Source organism: Calidris pugnax, unplaced genomic scaffold (genome assembly GCF_001431845.1).
Source record: "Calidris pugnax isolate Ruff unplaced genomic scaffold, ASM143184v1 scaffold50, whole genome shotgun sequence".
Classification (NCBI taxonomy): domain Eukaryota; kingdom Metazoa; phylum Chordata; class Aves; order Charadriiformes; family Scolopacidae; genus Calidris; species Calidris pugnax.
The window spans coordinates 182,080-201,518 of NW_015090780.1; the positions used below are offsets into that span (position 1 = coordinate 182,080).

General features: G+C 56.8%; 1 protein-coding gene across 6 annotated transcripts in view; it reads right to left on the reverse strand.

The window, feature by feature from the left end:
• Positions 1-435: 435 nt before the first annotated feature.
• DNMT3B (DNA (cytosine-5-)-methyltransferase 3 beta) overlaps positions 436-19,439 on the reverse strand; it is a 24,502-nt gene continuing 5,498 nt past the window's right edge. For 4 of the 6 annotated variants that reach the window (XM_014954517.1, XM_014954478.1, XM_014954528.1 and 1 more), the window contains 18 exons: positions 18,517-18,661; positions 17,723-17,832; positions 16,294-16,446; positions 15,235-15,423; positions 13,519-13,677; positions 12,728-12,835; positions 11,517-11,658; positions 11,012-11,137; positions 10,513-10,557; positions 10,083-10,162; positions 9,707-9,819; positions 8,977-9,160; positions 8,645-8,729; positions 7,946-8,184; positions 7,699-7,789; positions 7,287-7,435; positions 6,555-6,640; positions 3,383-3,524 (listed from right to left, as the gene is read on the reverse strand). In XM_014954517.1, coding sequence (XP_014810003.1) covers positions 3,383-3,524; positions 6,555-6,640; positions 7,287-7,435; positions 7,699-7,789; positions 7,946-8,184; positions 8,645-8,729; positions 8,977-9,160; positions 9,707-9,819; positions 10,083-10,162; positions 10,513-10,557; positions 11,012-11,137; positions 11,517-11,658; positions 12,728-12,835; positions 13,519-13,677; positions 15,235-15,423; positions 16,294-16,446; positions 17,723-17,832; positions 18,517-18,661 — 2,346 coding nt within the window. Of the gene's footprint in view, positions 3,525-6,554; positions 6,641-7,286; positions 7,436-7,698; positions 7,790-7,945; positions 8,185-8,644; positions 8,730-8,976; positions 9,161-9,706; positions 9,820-10,082; positions 10,163-10,512; positions 10,558-11,011; positions 11,138-11,516; positions 11,659-12,727; positions 12,836-13,518; positions 13,678-15,234; positions 15,424-16,293; positions 16,447-17,722; positions 17,833-18,516; positions 18,662-19,439 lie in introns of all 6 variants that reach the window. The other 2 variants (XM_014954486.1, XM_014954507.1) reach the window with 2 other exon arrangements.

Genomic DNA, 19,439 nt, shown 5'->3' on the forward strand with positions numbered 1-19,439 from the left:
GGAGAGCCGCGTGCCCGGTGGGGTCTCTCATGGCTGCCGCCCGAAGACTCGCGGTGGCGGTGCGGCCGCCTCTAGGCCTCACCGGGCTGGGGCTGCTCTGGCCCGGCCTCGACCCCCCGTCACCGGCCGGCGGGACCCCGAACCCCCGCCACAGCCCCGAATGGGGTTCGGGGTCCCGCCGGCCGGTGGCGGGGGGGTCAGGCCTACACCCCACTGTCCCCAGAAGGTCGGAGGGGGCTTCACCTCTGAGACTCATCCCTCTGTAAAACCCCTTTCCCCCTTCTCACACACTTGAATTTATCAAGCACTGTCCAGTCGTTAAAGAGAAATACTGATTTCTTTTAATGAAGCGGTGATAAACAGTAAACTGTTGACATGGATCCCCCCCCTCTCCTTTTCTTTCCCGCCACACGAAAATGAGTGAAACGGCGCGGACAAGGCACAATTTTTTTTTAAGTTTTCGCACTCACCGATACAAAAAGCATATGAAACGTGTTCCAACAAAACAACGACGTGATTTTTTTTTGTTTTTAAAAGATTGTATAAAAACCCGCAAGACTTTTGACATACAAAAATCCTTAACCTAAAAAAAAAATAGCACCAGGGAGAGTTAGAAACCTTTGAAAAGTGTTTAAAAAGGCATTTCTGAAATCTACCTCTCCTTACAACACATAATAAAAGGCAGCTTTTACAGGGAAAAATATTTCAAGGAAGACATGTCTACTACAATCTGTATCAAACACGACAATTCTCATTGCTCTTTTATCTTTGTTTACTTTCCCCAAGTCCTTTTTTTTTAAAATTCTCTTCTATTTTTCTTTTGATGAAATAGGAAAAGATAGGAGATCTGGAGTATGAAGTTATGAGATGCCGTGGAGTGTAGGTTACCTCTTCGCCCAGTTTGGAAAAAATACAAACCCTCAGAAGATCCCAAGGCGGAGGACGGCTGTCCCCCTGGCATCAGGCTCCGTACGGGGACCGTGGCTGGGGCTGGGTGAAAGAATTAAATGTGGTGACTCGGGTCCAAGGAGGTTGGCCAAGGGTCCAACACCAGCCGTTGCAGCGGTGGCGATGCCAGGCTTCCCAAACACTCCAGCATCTGCGGAGCCCACCCCGCTGTCTTCTCAGCTGGTGATAAAGGTGGCGAGAGGCTGATACTTGTCCCCAAGCGTTGCAGATGCCAGCAGTGACACGGATGAGACCACTCGGCTTTCTCCAGCATTTTCTTAATTAAGGCATGCAGCTCGAATGCTCATTGCTTGGGAACAAAGCCCTCTGGGAAGACTTTAGAGTAACCTCCGGGCAGGATCGTGGAAAAAAAGCCTTTTAAATGACCTGGGCTTCCCTTTCCTGCCCATTCCCGAGTGCAGCCTTGGATTGGAGAGCGAGAGAAGATGGTCCCCAGAGCCTGGGGCTGAGGTGGAAACCTGCACACAAGCAGCTCCACGGCAAGAAGAGTGGAAAATGGGAGGCTCCCTCCTCCAGGGAGGCTGCCGTCCTCCACCGCCTGTGAGAGGGGCGCAAGGAGGGGTCTCCATGTGTTCAGAGAGGTAGAAGGAGCCAGGAGAGAAGCTCTCATTTCCCACTGATGCTGTACAACACCTCGCGAGGCAGCCTGGCATCGGGCGGAGGGTTGACCTGATTCATTTTGAGAAGGCAGCCAAGGGCTCTGCCAGACCCAGGCGACGGGTTGTAGTGAACAGCAGAGGTAGGGGGAGGACGGAGGGACCGAGGGGTACGTGTCACAAATCGTTTCAGTGCATTGAAATGTGCATTGGAGTCAAAGAATCCCCGGGAGACGCCGGCAGGGACAGCAGCCCTGTGGCTACAGAAAACCTCGGGGAGAGGGACGGGCTCTGCCACACACGCACCCGCCTCTGCCCGGCCACTGGCCATGGGAACAGCGTGCCCAGGACCTCACAGACAGCGAGATCATCACTCTGGAGAAGTTAGGCAGCCGAGGAAAGCAATGAAAAGTGAACACAGCGGTGGCAGCAGGAGCTCCTGGTTTGGGGGTACAGGCCCAGGAGCCCCCCCAGGGCACTGTCGGGTGTGCAAGGAGCACCAGCAGCATCCCACCTCTGCGCACAACGTCACGCACGGGGAGACGGGTGCGCAGGGAGGGAGAGGTACAGCCCCCAGGACCCCAGCACAGCCCCCAGTGCCTGCAGCAGGGGGCAAAACACACACAGCCCCCCACAGCAGCAGTTCTCCTACCTGGGTGCTGCCGCAGGGGTCAGCTCCCTCTGCCCACGGAGCAGGATGGGTGCGGGGTGACACAAGTGGTGCTGCGCTCCCGGACCCAACAGCCCCGGGTGGGATTTTCCCTGCAAGGAACCCCCTGCACCACAGCTACCACACTGCCAATACTGCTCAGGTTCGTGACATTGTACGTGACGTTTTAGGGGGCTGTATTTTGAAGACGACATTGACCACTACGCTATCCTTCCTGCCGACGCGCCGCATTCATTCGGGAAATGAATGCTCAGAGAACATTTTCCTTTACGGACACTGGAGCCCAAATCCTCCGTGCTCTGATTACTGTGTAAGCTTTCAAACCACTCAGCAGGATTTTTAAAATGTAAAGAAAAGTTTTAGATGCTTTAAAAAGGAAGTAGTGAATATTTGTAAACTACAGCCAAACGTATAAAACATTATTTCTTTAGTTCTAGCTAGAAAAGTAATTCTATCACCTCACAGTTCAGTTTCAGCTACATTCAGGTCTAGGAATCTCCACATTCTTATGTAATGCCTTAAAGCAGCAATAGACGTTAAACAACAAAATTAAAGTTTATCAAAAAATTCTTAAAAATAAAAAATAATAATAAAAAAAAAGATTTGGTTTCTGTATCCTGCATGTTCAGTGTATGTAACCTGACCAGGGTCCCTTACACCTGCTGCTACAGTTTGGGGATTTTTGGCAGTTGCTTCAAGAGAGGTTTTGTTTGTTTAGGAAAAGCAATAATTCGCTATAGTTCAAGTTTGCCCGCAGCACCCCGGCAGCTGCCTCCACACTTACTGCTCAGCAAGTTGTGACTTTCCAGCTCTAGGCTAAAACGGGATATTTAATGCTCTGGAGGAGACTTCTCGTCTCATCAGTTATGCATAGAGCTTCCTGCGCCGGGTAATTAAAGCTCTTTTGTCCATCATTTTTCTACATATCACTGCCGTTAGTCCCTTTAAAGAAAAGTTACCCTGCCAGGTTCTTTGGTTAAAGACATTTCCTCAGCTCTCCCTGCGGGGCCAGGCTGCCTTCCCGCAGCACGTGGCTGGGGAGGGATGGTGCCGTGGTGGCAGAGTCCGGCGGCCGTGCCCATCCCTCAACCCGCCACGGCAGCGGAGCTGTGCATCTTTACCAGAGAGACGAGGGACGCTCGGCTTGCTATTCGCAGGCAAAGTAATCCTTGAGAGGGGAAAAGAGGTGCCGGATGACGGGGACGCTCCACGATTTCCCCAGCAGCTTCTGGCGAGACCCGCGACCCATGTTGGAGACGTCCGTGTAGTGGAGGGGGAAGCCGAAGATCCTGGGGAGCAGAGGCAGGAGAGGGGAGAGTGAGGTCTCTGGTGCTGGTCTCCTCTCACAGGTAATTAATGACAGAACGAGAGGGAATGGCTTCAAGCTCCAACAAGGTAGGTTTAGACAACATTAGGAATGAATTTTTCACAGAAAGAGTGGTCGGGCATTGGAATAGGCTGCTCAGGGAGGGGGTTGAGTCACCATCACTGGATGTATTAAAGAGACGTTTAGATGTGGGGTTGGGGGATATGGTGTAGGGGAGAACTTTGTAGAGTAGGGTAGATGGTTGGACTCGATGATCCCAAGGGTCTCTTCCAACCTAGACGATTCCATGATTCTATGAGGTTTGGTGGCTGCCCTGCTCTCCTGGTGCCCAGGGGCTGCAGCCAGGACACAGCATCCCTCTGCCCCATCCCCACGTCCATCCCACAGCTTCCTCAAGCCCCAGCCCCTGTTTTACAGTCCCGCTCGGCAGAAGCTCCCAACCCCTAACAGCCAACGCTCCCCACCACCTCTCCAATTTTCTTTCCCAGAGCAAAAACATTGCTTTCCCCCCCAAAAGCCCTCAGAGCACTCGGCAAAGGCGATGCAGCCATTCCTGCTCTGCCCAGAGCCAGTGGCAGACTTGCCCAGGGCAGCAGCAGCATCTCCTGTATCTCCTACGGCCCCGTTCCTGCGGACACAGCCCGGCAAATCATCCCACGTGTAGCTGTGTGAGCGTATCTGCCCCATACAACTTCATGTGGAGAAGGACCCAGTGCCCAGAGCCAGCTGGGCTGCGACCCGTCGCAGGGAGTCGAGCCAGGAATGAAGGAGCCCCGCGCTGCACCTGCTGGCCCGTGGAAATCTATACGTGGCAAGTTATGTGCACCCGCCTCCCGCCCCAGACGTGCCTGCGGGCAGAGAACGGCGAGCTGCTCCAGCTCCTGGAGCTCACAGCACCACCACATTTACAGACACTGAGGGCGGCCAAAATTAACCACCAGCCACGCTAAAAATTTCTATTATGGCTCTGGACTCCACTAAGCTTCTAAACTGCACTGCTGGACACTGTACTGAGACACTGGTGCCCCTGGGTGAGCCAAAAGATGGGCAAGAAACCCTGACGCACACCCAGGAGAGCAGCAGTCCTGGGTAGTCGCCATCACCTCAGGTTTTGAGTCTTAATGAAATTAAGAGAGAATTTCTCACAGCCAGGATGCAGTCCATGGCTCCTGTCTTACCAAAGTGCCCTGATGTGCAGCCCGTCATGAGAAAACGCTGAGTGTGCCGAGCTCTCCTGAAGAACAATGTGTTCATCACCCCAATGGCATCTCCTACACCCACTGCAGCTTTCCTACTGAAATACCCATCACCTCTGCAGCTCGCCTGCCTCAAAGGCTGGAGCAGAAGTGTCAAATACCGGAGCGTTGCTGCTCCAGGCAGTTGTCAGAGGGAGCAGGACCGCTGCCATCCCCATGAGCTGGAGCAGGGTCCCAGCCCACCGCCACCAGCACACCCAGCAGCCGATGCCCCTGGGAACACACCCCAGCAGAGCTCAGATTTCCCAGTTAAAGGGAAATGCTGGCAGGGATTAAGACCCCAGCATGCTGGCTCCATTTTAAAATTGCATTAGAAAAATAAAAGGAAAAGCAAAACAGAAGAGCCACCAATAATCTCTCAGCCAGGGATCAGCACTAGCACTAAATACTGGGGAGTAAAAAGCAAACACTAAGTATCTAAAGACAATAGAAAATTCCTCCTCCCAGCTCTGTGTGTCAAGTTCTCATGCAGTCTCTCCAGCTTGGCCGAAGTCAACTCATCGCTCTCCGAGGAACCACCCAGTTTTCGGAGGTCATTTACCACAAACTCACAGCTCCTGCTTGCTCTGGACTGGAGCAGCTCCTCCCAGGGCGGGTGCAGGAGCCCTTTTCCCAGGGCAGCTCCCTTCCTGAGCCACCCAGAGAGGCAATAAGCTTTGTGAGTCTCCTACGAGAAGGAGACTCTGCTCCACAGGGCAATCAGAGCCCTGTACATCCTGAACACTATCACCATCTTCACTCATTAGCTGTTCTTAATGGGGCCAGGCAGTGCCAACCCACTTTCCCCAGCAGTGCTTTCGGATGAGCCCTGTCCCCATGCCATCCTGCCTCTGCTCAGCAAGGCACCTCTGCAAGCATCGCCCCAGGCCACTTGATGGAGATGGCTCTGAGTCACCCTCACTGGGCGCTTCCACCTCATTACAATCAGATGAAAGCTCAAGTGCCATTTAAATGGCATGATACGACAAAGGCTCGGTAATTGCTATTTCACTTTCAAATACCTACACGCCTCTAGCTCAGCTATAATTAGATTTAGCTCCAACAAATACTAGCAATTTAAATATAAACAAGGAAAAATATTTAAAACCAGTCTGAGTTTATTGGCTGAGGCTTTGGCTGTGTGAAAATTCCACAATTTTTGTTGCTAGAAGTATCTGGTGTGCAGAACTGCTAGCAATTGGATTTTACTCTACTCCAAGCCCTTCTCTTGCGTTTTGCTGTGGATTCAGGGTGCTACGAGGTGTGAACAAGTTTGGAGCAGAGCCGTTGCCATAGCATGAGCTTCCCCACAATGCCACACCGAGCTGAGTGTCCCCAACCAAGGTGGCTGCTTGGGTTCATCTCCAGGAAACCCCTGCACAGCACTGCCCGGGGCACGGGGCTGCCAGAGAGCACCCCACATGAGCCTGGCTCTTAAACAAAGGCTGGAGCACATCTGCATCCCCAAGCTAGACACACCACGCAGCATCCTACTCAAGCCCCGTCGTTCTTCCCTCCACAGGCTTCAGGTCCAGGAGCAGAGGACGCTGCTACACTTTTCCCACAGTCTCATCTTTGCTCATTAACAAGGGCGTTATCATCTGCACATCCCCGCAGGGAAACTGCACCCTACGGGAGCTGCAGCTCTCTGGCTCCCAGGAGCTGGGCTTGGGGCCAAGGAGGAAAGAACCACCACAGCAGCACCACAAAACACAACTGCAGGAAGAGATTCAAAACGACAGCCAACGATTGATTACCTGTTCATCCCCGGAAGGTTGCCCCAGAAATAGCGTGCTCGGTGGGCAGCTGATATCTTGATAGCATCAATCATAACTGGGTTACACTGCAGGCCGTGAGAGAGAGAAAAATAATAGTTAGAGGAGATGTGGGTTCAGCCTTCTCCTGCACGGGAAGCCCTTCTCCACTGTACTGCAGGGACTTAAAGTCTTCAGCAAATCCTCCTAAAGATGTAGCCCCAACAAACCCCTGCTCTACGCCAGAGCACAGTCAGGTTGGCCACATGGGCTATCACGCCACAGCCGTGGCCAAAAGCTAATGAAAGTCACAGTGTGCTTCAGTGCTGATTTCTCTGGGACAGGATCAGGACCATCAGCCCCTGATGTGGCTTTTACAGACACTGGTTTCTGCTAACCCACAGCCCACCTTGGCTACCACAGAGTTAAAAATCCTTTCCAATCCCTGACCTCCCCAGAAACAACAGGCATGGCTCGGAACAGATTCTTTCTGCAAGGCTGGCAAAACTGCCCCCTGGCCCCTAAGAGAACCAGTGCTCGGGGTTAACCTGCCAGAGGGGATCCAGAGCCAAGACTAAACAGTTGACTCCTGCTGTGTGCATCAGGCAGGGGGTTTTCTATCATCAAGGCCACCCCAAACCCCAGCCAGACCCTCACAGCCTCGGCACACCTTACTCAGCCCAGCAAGTGTCTCCTGCTCTGATGCCTCTCCTGAAGCTTGGCAGCAACCCCTACCTCCAGAAAGCGAGAAATGTCCCTCTTGTCATTGACCCTCATGGCCACCACGTTCTCAAACATCCAGAAGAAGGGGCGCTCCTCTCCTGCCTTGGGACGGGCGTAGTTGAGCAGGTGGTAAAATTCGAAGAACAGCCTCCCTGTTCCTTCTACGAGACAGAAAGCCGGAGTGGCAGGTTGGGACCAGCTGGAGCACAGGGGGCACAGGGCCAGGAGCCCTGGCTGCCCTCCCCACCGCGACTGGCATGGAGACAGCCTGAGCTTTGCAGGTGCCACCCCATGGTTTGCAGGTCAAAGAGGAGCCACCACCACTGCAGACTGGGGCTGAACCACTTCCCTGGAATTTTAATGTAGCTCCACACCCCGGAACACCCCGGGGGTACCCTGCCCTGCAGAGGCAAAGCAGCCTTACCATACAGCCCCTTCCTGGCCGGATTGACAAGGGAGAGGTCATTACAGGGGCTTCCACCGATCACCAGGTCAAAGGGACCCCACTCCTCGATCTAGATCGAACAGACAGACGCAGTTAGGACATGCCATATAAGCAGGTCTCTCCTCCCCAGCAGGGCAGGGGGCAAGCCCACCCCAGGGCTGGTGAGGTGAGACCCATAGAGTCATGGTGCCACGTCCCCCAGCCCTCCCGCAGAAGCAGTGCTCACATTTCTCTTGGTTATGTTCCTGACATCGTGCACATAGGTGATGTTGCTCTCATGCTGCAAGTCACCCACAGCAATGGGGTCTTCGCAGATCTCCGAGGCGATGTACTTCTCCACTTGGATGCCCAAGTCCTTCAGCACCAGGTACCCTGCCAAGGGACAGAGGTCTGAGGTTGCAGTGCTCTCTTTAGTCTCCCAGTCTCCTTCATCAGCACAGCTCGATGTGGCCGCTCTTTCATGTCCTAGATGGGTGCAGTCACACAGGACTTCTGGATGAGCAAACTATTTTTTCAACCTGTTCCTCCAGGCAGGTTTGCTCCCAGAAATCAGAACTCCAGAGCTGAGTGAACTGAGTCAAACCAGTTTCCCTCAGGCATTTATTTCTTCACTAGAGGCCAGGCTACCAGCACTCCCACAGCTCTAGCTTCTCAGTGAAACCAGCCACCCGAGATGGCACTCGGTGCAGCAGGAACCTCTGAGAGCAAAATTCCCGTGCCCTCCCCTCCATCAATCCATCCCTCCCTCCTCCACAGCCCTGTCCAGCAGCAGCCCCTGCCCCTCATCCCCTTCTGATGGGGATGCCTCTGCCCTTAATCCCTTTCTCCCCATCAAGCTTTCAGAAACATGTTTGAGGCCAGGAACCTCTTCATCCCTGACATCCAGTGCTGTAAGCCACAGGATGGTGTTCTTCCAGCGCCTCACCTGTTGCTATGCCATCAAATAAAGAGAGCACTCGAATAGGTCTCCTCTTCGCTGGCGGGACTGTTGGGTAGATTTTGGGTGCAGCCTGCAATGAAAGGACAGCAATGAAGCCCCAGCTCTGAGCAGTGCCGTGACGCTCTATGAGGCCAAATCTTGGCTCTACAGGCATCACCTCCACCTTGAGGGAAGCATCTGCAGGGCCAAGAGCCCCAGCACCCTTGGAGAGGGTGGATGAGTGAGACCAAGGCAGAGGGATGAGGAATTTTGAGTTGGTTTGCCTTGCCCTCCCCCCAAGGCCCCGTGTGCTGGGCTTGCCTGCCCACAGTCCTTACGTATTCCTGTCCCTTGTCGCTGGTGAAGAAGTCCTGCAGGCGAGTGTTCCAGTCCTGCCGGCGCTGCAGCACCCCATAGCTCCTCTGGGGCTGGCACATGTAGCAGTTCCAGGGCTCCTGCTCTTTTGCCTTGGCCGATGTCCCTCGCCCCACCAGCACCTCCAGACATTCCACACAGAAGCACCTGCCCAAACCACAACACCTCGTGCCCACCACCTCCAGAAACCCCTCTGGGTCACCCCAGCCTCTCCTGGCATCTCCTCTGCCATGCACTGGAGCCCCCACCCCATTTTGTAGGATGTTTTTCCGTGCAGTATCCTGGTTTGTAAGGTTCTTAACACAAGCTGGTGACCCAGGTAAAGCTCCTGCCATCCTCCCCAGGGCTTATTCAGCTGCAGAGTGGCCCAGCGGGGATGGGTAGGCTGTGCTGGGACGTGCTGTGTGGCAGCCAGGTGGGCACCAGCACAGCACCACAGAATCACAGGATGGTTGTGGGGATCGGTAGGCTGTGCTGGGTCATGCTGTGTGGCAGCCAGGTGGGCACCAGCACAGCACCACAGAATCATAGGATGGTTTGGGGTGGAAAGGACCTTAAAGATCATTGAGTTTCAACCCCTCTGCCATGGGCAGGGACACCTTCCACTAGACCATCCTGCCCAGCCTCATGTATGACCCTGCTTCCCTGGGGCTCCCCAGGAGCCTCAGCTGGAGAAGCAGAGACGGGGCCCACCTGCAGCAGCTGGTGTTGCTGCAGAGCAGCAGCTCCTTGCCTTCGCAGCAGACAGTGCAGTAGGACTGGTAGCCGTCTTCATCATACATGTAGAAGAGCTCCAGGAATCTATCCTAGCGAAAAGACAGCCGGGAGGAGAGAAGGACAGAGGATCAGGATCTGTGCTCAGAGGGTGAGGAGGGAACACAGCTTTGCTCCATCCCTGGTGCACGCCAAGGGCTCAGAGATGCACATCCTCGGTGTTTCAAGCAGAGAGAACACGCTGAGGGGCAGCCCCATGGCCAGGATCTGGCACAGTCACCCCTCCTGGCCCAACAGCACTGGCTGCCATGGGGTTGGACACCCCATCACCCCATCCTCCAGCCCCAGCACTTACCCTGCACGTCTGGCAGAGGCCCCCCTCGAACAGCGGGTGGAAGGTGGCCGGGTTTCTCCTCCCGCAGGACAAACAGCTGTCTGTGTGACAGAGAGAGCTCCGCTCACCCCGGGGCAGGGAACTCCACACAGGAGGAGCACAGACCCCACACCTCCTCCCCACCACAGGCTGCAGAGACTGGAGACTCGTCTGAGCCCATGTGGGTCCAAATGCAGCTGGGGCTCAGCTGGGAACAGGCCCCATGGGGAGGATCTGCACAGCAGTCTGCTCTTCTCAACACCAAGGGGGCCCAGCAATCTGCCATCACGGCGCTTTCCCCCCTTCTACACGGTGTGGTTAAGAAGGGACCCACCACCTTTGCCCAGTGCTGCCCCCCAACCCCCTCACCAGCCCCACACCTTTTCCCCAGAGACACAGGGCGATCGATTACCTTCCAGACTCCCACTGTTGTTTGTAACTTCGGAAACCATTTGCGCTTTATAAAATTAAAAAGAGAAATTTATCATTCCTCATGTAACAAACTTGAAATGCACTCAGATTTACAGTTCTCTATATTTCTTGCATTAAACTGCTACAGCTTTGCTGAGCATTGCACAGAGAAGACAGGCCATGAGCCTTTTGGTGCAAAACCCATGTCCTTTCACTGCTGGGGATATTAGAGCTAGAGTTTAAAGCAGCATCACACAGATCATTTCCAAGCTGAGCAATTAAAGGAGCCCAGCTTGTGGTGCCATGTCTTGCACTTGGGTTTGTTGGTGTCTTGTTGGGCACAAAGAGAGCAACAGGAGACCACAAAAGCTTTTGCCTTCAAAAACAAGCTCATGGCACCTGGGAAGAGTCAAGCCTTTTTTTTCCCAGAGAGGTTTCCCAGTGCTTTTCAAAATGCACAGCCCAGGCCGTGTTGCTCCCCAGCTCTCGCTGCCCGTTACCTCGGGTCTGGTCCTCTTCTACTCGCTGCTCCTTGTTGTTGCAGAGGTTGGTCTTCAGTCTCTTGGTGGGAGGGCACTGCTCAAGGGACAGCACCTCCTCCGTCCCATTCCTCAGGGCCCCATTCTCTGCAAGGCAAAGGTGGTTCCCTGGGGACAAGCCTCTGGCATGGGGAGCTCCCCAGGGCACCGGGGGACATCTCCTGTCGAGCCCTGACAGGTCCCACCCCAGCCAAAAGCAGAACCCTTCCTGACCACCCAAGCTCCCCACACGTGGCTTGAGGCTCAGCCAGGTCATGACTTCCAGGAGCAACAGCTTTGAGGGTGCTTTACTCTGGACTTTTGCAATGCTGCTGTGGGGAGACCCCTGTAAGAAGCCCCAGGGCCACCTTGGAACCATGGCCGTGGCAGAGGGCGAGCAGGCTCAGCCAGGGCCAACCGCAGCAGCTGGGCACCAGTGGCTGCTGCCCACGCTAGCCCCATGCCCCAGCTGATGCCACCACCTCACCTGAGGCTTTGGGTGGTCGCAGTCCCTTGAGACCCAAGGGTTTGAAGCCGGTGAGCGCCCAGTCGATCATGGGCTTCAGCTGCTCCTCCAGGGACTCCCCGGGGGTGGCTGAAAACGTCTTCCCCGACCGGCTCCGGGCAACCTGCAGAGATAGGGGGGATGGTGTGGGCAAGGGTGACCGGGGCTGGTCCCTGGCTGCAGCGTGCATGGACCACATGCCTGCCAGGTCCCACACCCCCTCCCCACCATCCACACACATGGCACGGGGCTTGGGAATCCCCAGCACAGCAGCAGCTGCCAGATTCCCATGCTGGGTGTGTGTGTGCCCTCAGCCACGCTCCTGTGCCTCCCCTCCCTGCCATGAGCCCTGTCTGTCCTCCACCAGTCCCAACCCAGCAGGGAGCAGGGACAGCCCAGCCCCAGCTCTTGCCCAGACTCAGCTCCCTGACCAGCAAATCAAAGGCAGAAGAGGTGCCCATGATTTGGCAGCACCGTAACCCCAGCGTGATCCCCTGGATGGGGATCAGACCCACGGGGTGCTCAGTGCCAGCCCCAACCACAAAAAGCATCTGGCACCAGCCCAGGACACCTCCTGCCAGTGTGACCTTGCAACCATGATGCTGCCACGTGTCAGAGTCCCCAGAGGGAGCCTGGCCCCAGGGGTTTCTGGAGCAGAAGCCCTGGAGCAGCAGCAGTTATTCCTGAATCCCCCAGGATAAGCAGGGTTTGGCCCCATGGCTGGACTTGGAAAGAGTCCCAGCAGAGAAAGGACAGTTTTCCTACAGACATCTGTCTGCATCGCCCAGCAGATGGGGAAAATGATTAATTCTGGATCGTGGCAGGAGCCCCCTCGCTGATCCCTCTCAAGGTGATCTGCAGGCATTGTCCAGAACCGCCCCCAGATGCAGAGCAGAGCAACGTGCAGAGGGGCAGAGCTGGGAAGCTCCAGCTACAACCACCTCCCCACACACTGTCCGAGCTCTGCAGGTACCTGGGCTGAGCAGGCCCCCAGCTTCCCAGCTGGGACATCTCCTCCTGCCCCACAGAAGCACTTCCTTCACTGGCTCAGGTGCACCAGGAACACACCTGGTGCCACCTGGAACCACCTGGAACACAGCTTGTGCCCCCCCTGCATCCCACTGCCCCCCACGGAGCCCAGCCACTTCACTTGGCACCTCATCCATCCAACCCCAGCTCTGCTTCGCCGTTACCTCCAGGGCATGGTATATGGCTCGTCGGTAGGAGACCAGCTTATTAAAGGTGGAAGAATTGAAATGCTGCCTAAAGGCCATCAGTCCCACCAGCTTGTCTGCAGAAACCTGGGAGAGAGTGACAAAAGCTTACCAGAGGGCACGGGGGGCACGCCTCGCTTGGGCTGTGTGCCCCATGGCACCGTGCCCCCTGTGCTGCAGACCCATCCCTGCAGCACAGCAGCTCCCAGCACGGCTCTCAGGCTGCAGCCATGCCACCGGGGCTTTGTCTGGACCGTGCAGCCGGGCGAGGAAGCCAGAGGGAGGAAAGCAGAGGCAGCAGCATCACACTAGTGACTAGGACGGGTGTTTTGCACCCTCTGCTGGCACCGGCACAGCCAGCTCGGCACGGGCACCCGGCACGGAGCTTCCCTCCCATCTGCAGCCCCAGGGAGGCTGCGGGGTGATGGGGCTCTGGGAGAACATCCCTCACCGGGCAGGGAGCCACGGGGGCAGCCCCAGAGACCAGGGCTTGGGTAAAACCCTGCAAAGGGGCTGGGCAGACATCCCCATTGCTGGATTCTGTCACCAGGCTACGGTGGCCAGTCATTAGTTATAGTCACTAGAGCCAGGAGAGCGTGCCAGAGCCTAACTATGCCAAACACCGGGGTCCCTGCCCAGGGAGGCTGCAGCTGGGCACATGCACACCCCAGAGATAGCCCCAGGAATGGGACAGACAGCAGAAATGTGCAGGGGAGGGGTTTTCAGGCTGGGCGAAGCCAGGCACAGGCAGGGGCAGGTAGCAGGCTTACCTCGGAGAACTTCCCATCTCCGAACCACTGCACCCACCGCATGCCCGAGACAGCCTGGCGCTTGGCCGTGGCTCTGTAGGAGACGACGATCGCAGGCCACCAGGAGAAACCCTTGATCTTTCCCCAGACGAGCTCCCCAATTCCAAATTCTTTCCCATCCTGAAAGCAAAAGAGGACAACGCAGATCAGCCAAAAGCACAAACTCCCCATTTCATCTGAGCACCCGCCTGGGGGAATGGCTGTGGGACATCCCGCAGAGCTGCTACGCCATGTGTGTCATGTCACTGCAGCACACATGAACCTCTGTACAACTATTTAGACATCCCCTCCCTCAAAAAAATGGCCAAATACATCCCCGGCAGCGCTGGCTGCCAGCCCTGCAACACGCAGGAGCTCAGGGGGAAGGTCTGCACGTTGGCAGCCCCACGCCAAGCCTGGTGCCTGGCACGCACAGCACGGTGCGTGCTCCATCCTGCACAGCCCTCCTGGCACCCGCACCCCCTGCGTGCCCACTCCTGCCTGCCCTCCCAGGGTCTCTGCAAACACCGGGAAGCCTTTTCCTGCCCTCCCAGACCAGCAGCTGGGAAGCTCTGGTTGTCACAGGAGAGCTTAGAGCAGCCCCGGTGATGGGAATGGGCAAGGCAGGAGGGCAGCAGGTTGGGGGAGTGGAGATGGACTCTCCTGATGCCCTCACCCATCGCAGCCACGTTTGTCTGGGAGAACTTGGCTCACTGCACGCTGCTGCCGAGGAACGGCCAAGGCCAAGGGGGTGCGGGGAGCATGGCAGGGGATGGTACGTGTCCTGCCTGGCTGCTGGGAGGACTTTGCACCGAAGTTGCTCCCTGGGCTCCCCAAGAGGACGAGGTTGCTCCTTGGTGCAGAGAAACCCCCCCTTCATGGGGCTCACAGCTCACCTCGTCTGGCTGCACCCCGGGGAGAGGAGAGAGCACCAACCCTCCTCTTGTTCCCAGGGGAGAGCAGAAAACAGCACAGAGAGAAGAAAAGGAAAAGCTGGGAATTTTAGCAGGACCGTGCCAAGGGCCTCCAACAGGCAGTGTGACAGGGCCACACCGGCACGGTGCTGTGCCCAGGGAGGCACCTCGCACCGGAGCAGTCACCTCTGCCTGCAGAACCTTCCTTTCCCAGCTTTGTTCTGCAATTAGGCACCTAATTATGCAGCAAGATGCAATTGCCCAATTCCTGCAAGTCTCGGGCCCTGCCCTGACGCCTGCAGGCACTGAATCACGCTCCTCTGCAGCTCCAGCGGCTTCGTTCCTCTCCAGCAGCCCCCGACAGAAACATTTTCTACGCATGCAACTGCCTGTCTCGGCGGGGCCGGGCATGGCCACCAGCCCGGCGTGTGCCGCGCACGCGTCCCTCGGGGGCCCTTGGAGGCTTGGCAGCCCCACGTGTGGCACAGGCAGGGGCTCGGTGGGGCTGGTCCCCCCCACGCTGCCCGTCTGCGGCAGGGTACCCCCCGAGCATCACCGTCCCCCACTGCCTGATGGAGGGGGACAGCCCACCACCATCACACCCCGGGCAGCCAGGGAAGGGCAGGAAGGGAGAAGCAGGCAGGAGAAGCAGCAGTGAGGTTTCCAGAATGTCCTCTCATCTGCAGGCTCAGGACAAAGCCAGGAAGGTTTGTCCTTGCCCCACACCATCCCAGGTGCAGGATTCAGGATTCCAGTGCAGAATTTGCCCCCCCCTGCCCCGTACCTGGTACTCCAGTGCCATCCCCGAGTCTCTGCTCTCCGGCTCCTCAGCCCCCAGCTCGGCAGAGCCATTCTGTCCCTCCTGGGAGCTGCTGCCCGAGAGGGTGCTGCTGCTCTGGGACGAGTCCCGCGAGTCCTCCTCCGTCAGGTCGATGGTCACGGGGGTGGAGGTGGCCAAGCGCCGCCTGGAGCTCTGCGCGGTGGAAGAAATGGTGTGAGGGCAGCAGGAAGGTGGGGAGAGGGGCAGGGGGGAGCAGAGACCTGCCCCCCAGGTCACCCCCTGCCCCTCAGCCAGGGAGAGGGGCACCACCAGAGCCGGGAACGGAGGGGAGGTCCCAGGACTGGGGCGTCTGAGGGAGAACTGCCCTGCTTTTACTTGCAAGACATGTAGGAAATGGTGCACCACTTGCTCTCTTCACTTTTCCTCTTCCCCAGTTCACCCCAGGGTGTTCAAAGCACCCAGTTCATAGCAAGGGCAAGCAACAGGAAGAAATTTTTTACTATGAGGGTGGCCACCAGAGCCGGGAACAGAGGGGAGGGCCCAGGACTGGGGTGTCTGAGGGAGAACTGCCCTGCTTTTACTTGCAAGACACATAGGAAACGGTGCACCACTTGCTCTCTTCACTTTTCCTCTTCCCCAGTTCACCCCAGGGTGTTCAAAGCACCCAGTTCATAGCAAGGGCAAGCAACAGGAAGAAATTTTTTACTATGAGGGTGGTGAGACACTGGAACAGGTTGCCCAGGGAAGCTGTGGATGCCCCATCCCTGGAAGGGTTCAAGGCCAGGCTGGATGTGGCCTTGAGCAACCTGCTCTAGTGGGAGGTGTCCCTGCCCATGGCAGGGGGGGTGGAACTCGATGATCTTTGAGGTCCCTTCCAACCCAAACATTCTATGATTCTATGATTCTATGAACAGCACACACACCCCCACTTCACAGGGGAAACTGAGGCACGGGGAGGCTGCAACATGCCTGAAGCCACTTTGGCCAGGGCACAGCAGAAGTGCAGGGCTCCAGAGCCCCAGGGAAGACCCAGGGAAGCCCTGGCCCCACGCAGACCCTCACCCGCAGGGGAGTTGGCAGGTCCTTGAGAGTCTCCACGCTGTTTGTTTCCTTGATCCTCATCTCTTGCCGGGTCTGCCCTGCCTGGAAGATGAGGCGGACGGGGGGCTTCTGCCTGAGGCTGCTCTCCCACCCGGCGCTGCCCCGGGGCCTCCCCTGCAACCAGAACAGAGAGGTGCCATGGCACGCAGACCTTTCCCATGCCAGCAGCACGCAGGGGACAGGGACAGCCCAGTGGCACCAGAGCCCAGGGATGGGGGCACATGGCATGAAGACCTTTCTCATGCCAGCAGCATGCAGGGGACAGGGACAGCCCAGTGGCACCAGAGCCCAGGGATGGGGGCACAGGGAAAGCAAGAGGAACGCAGGGGGTGTGGGGGGCACCTCGGGCTGAGCCCCTTGGTGCAACCAGGCACTTCACAGCATCTCTGCTGGGCTGCACGGCCGTGCTCAGGAGCACCCATTGCTGCAGCCCCCACAACTTCTGTTTCCAGCTCTCATGTGCATCCTCCACTATACCCTCATGTACCCCTCTCCTCCTCACAGCTACAGCCACAGCGGTGGGACCAAGACCAGCATGAGCCAGCAGTCGGGAGGACCGGTCACTGGGAGAGCCACGGGGGCCGTCCCAGGCACGACACCCCACTCACACACGCGTGGGTGCTCTCACACGCATGTGGGTGCTCTCACACACGCATGGGTGTGCTCTCTCTCCCCCCACAGCCCAGCCCTGCAGAGGCACCAAGGGCAGCCTTTCCCCTGCGGCTTCAGCAGCCGCAGTTTACAATCAATCTAACCCAGGCATGTTTCCTGCATCCGGCATAACAAGAGTTTCAAAACGAAATGAGATTTTGCAAGCGAAGAGCCCTGAACCCGATGTAGTGGGAAAGCAGAATTTTCACCCTGGTTGGATTTATGGCTCTTTCTTTTGGAAGCTGCCTCATCACAGGCAGATCTCCAACCTCGGGATTTCATTTTAAAGTCAAAACAATAAAGCCAGAAAGCAAAAATGCTTCCAGACCCTGGAGGTTTGTCAACCTAATCAACAAAAGGAGGGGGGACAAAACTGGGATCCAGCCCCAAAGCAACTAAAAGCGGGGTGGGAGACACGAGATGCGTGGGTCCATCAATACAGCCAAGACTTTTTAAAGAAAATATCAGCATAATAATTATTAGACTGCTGCAACATGTAGTGGGCATCACTGCATCATGCATCATACCCTCCTGCTGCTGCTGACACAATGTAAATCAGGAGTTCAAAAATTAAAACAAATATGAAGATTTGCTTGAAGATGAATATTGCATCTGCCATTGGACTGTTCCCCCAGCACTAAGTGCAAGAGCCATGCTGGAGAGGAACAGTCAAGGAACCATTTTCCCCCTCACAAATAGCCCACAAAGCCCCCACATAGCAGCCTTGGTGACCACTTACCTCCTGCGCCCCCGCAAGAGCAAGTGGCCAGGACAGGTCCTCCTTGGAGAGGTCTCCCTTGCTGACCCTCTTGTTGTTCTTCAGAGATGGCAGCCCCAGGCCCCCGGCACCTGCGCAGGGACAAGGCAGAGCAGCCTCAGGCTCTGTGAGCCGTCCTGGCCGTGCCCCTGCACGCCTCTGCCCACAACTGCTCCGAGCAGCGAGGCGTGATTTGAAAAGACCAAAACCTCATCTTGGAGAAATGTGGCCAAGAGCAGAAGACAAGTGGTGTCCCCAAGGCTCCCCATCATGGTATTACTGATACCAGCAGTTCCAGATCACCCACCTGCCCCAAAACTGGGAGGGACTAATAGCAATTGTGGGGACCTTCTTATGTACCTTTTTGTTCCTGAAAGTTCAGAGGCACAAGGAAATCATGCGCCCACTATTCAGGGCTTGTCAGCAGTTCAGTTAAAGCAGGACCTCACGAACCCAAGAGCTGGCATTTGGGGACCATGACCAGAGCACCTCAGGGGCTGTGATGCAGCCAGCAGCAAATCCTTGGACATGTCGGGGCTTCCCACCTCCCTGCTCCCCAGGGGGGTCAAGCCATCAAGGGGCAGAGCCACCATCCCACTGTGGCACCCGTTTCCACAACCACTTCTGTTGCCATGGCCTGGATGTGCCACCAGAAAGCAGAAGCCCAGCGGAGTCATGGAGGGACCCTTGGCCATGGCCATGGTACTTACTGCAGCCCCCGGGAAGCCCTTGGGACAGTGGCCTGTGCATCCTGGGCACAGCACGGTGAGACTCACCTGGAGTGCTGGGCTTCCCATTTGGCTCCAGAACCAGGGCAGATGTGTCCTTAGTGGGGTCAGTGCAGTCCCCGCTGATGAGGATCAGCTCTGCCCTGCAGTCTGCCTCATCCCGGTCATGGCTCTTGTCATTTTTCATGGTTGCCTGTGGAAGCCAGAGTGGAAAGGAAATTTAGCCGTGCAGAAAGTCCCAGGGAGGGAAAAGTAGCCAGTGCAAGCTCTTTAAGGCAGCCACAACTTCTCATGCCCTTAGCAGAGGGGTCTGACTGGAGACACAACTGGAGCGGTACACCGGGAGCCAACGGGCACCTGGACAAAACCTCACAAATGTGGTGGCCCTGAAGATCCACCAGTTCCAGTGAACACAGGCACCAGATGCAACCTTCTTGTCCTCAGGGGACAGGGCTTTTCTCCGGGGCTGCGCTGGTCCCAGCCCTGCCATCCATGCAAATGCCACGGGGTGCTCCTGGGCTCGGTGCTGCCCAGCCCAGGCTGGCTCTGACGGATCAGTCCCTGCTGCAGCTCAAGAACTTATCTGGAAGGGAGCTGCACCTTGCAGAAACCAGGGGACATCCCACCCGCCCTGGGGACCAGCCTCACCGTGCTCTGGCTGCTCAGCAAACCCAGCACAGCCAGCAAACCCAGCACACCCAGCAGTGGGTGGGCTGTTCCGGCGGCAGTGGGAGAGGGCAGACAACTCGCCTCGGGGGGCAAAGTCCTGGCGCCTGCAGGGAGTTAAACCCTCCCAAAGGGAGAAAACTCCTCCTGCCCCCCCTGCCCCGGCTTCAGCTCCCCTGCCCCAGAGTGAAGCGGCAAGGGCAGGGGTCTGCGCTGGCTGCACTCACCAGCACTCACACACCACCACCCCCTGCCCTGGGCACCAGCGAAAGAGAGTGTCGGGGTCCCCCCCACCCCGATGTCCC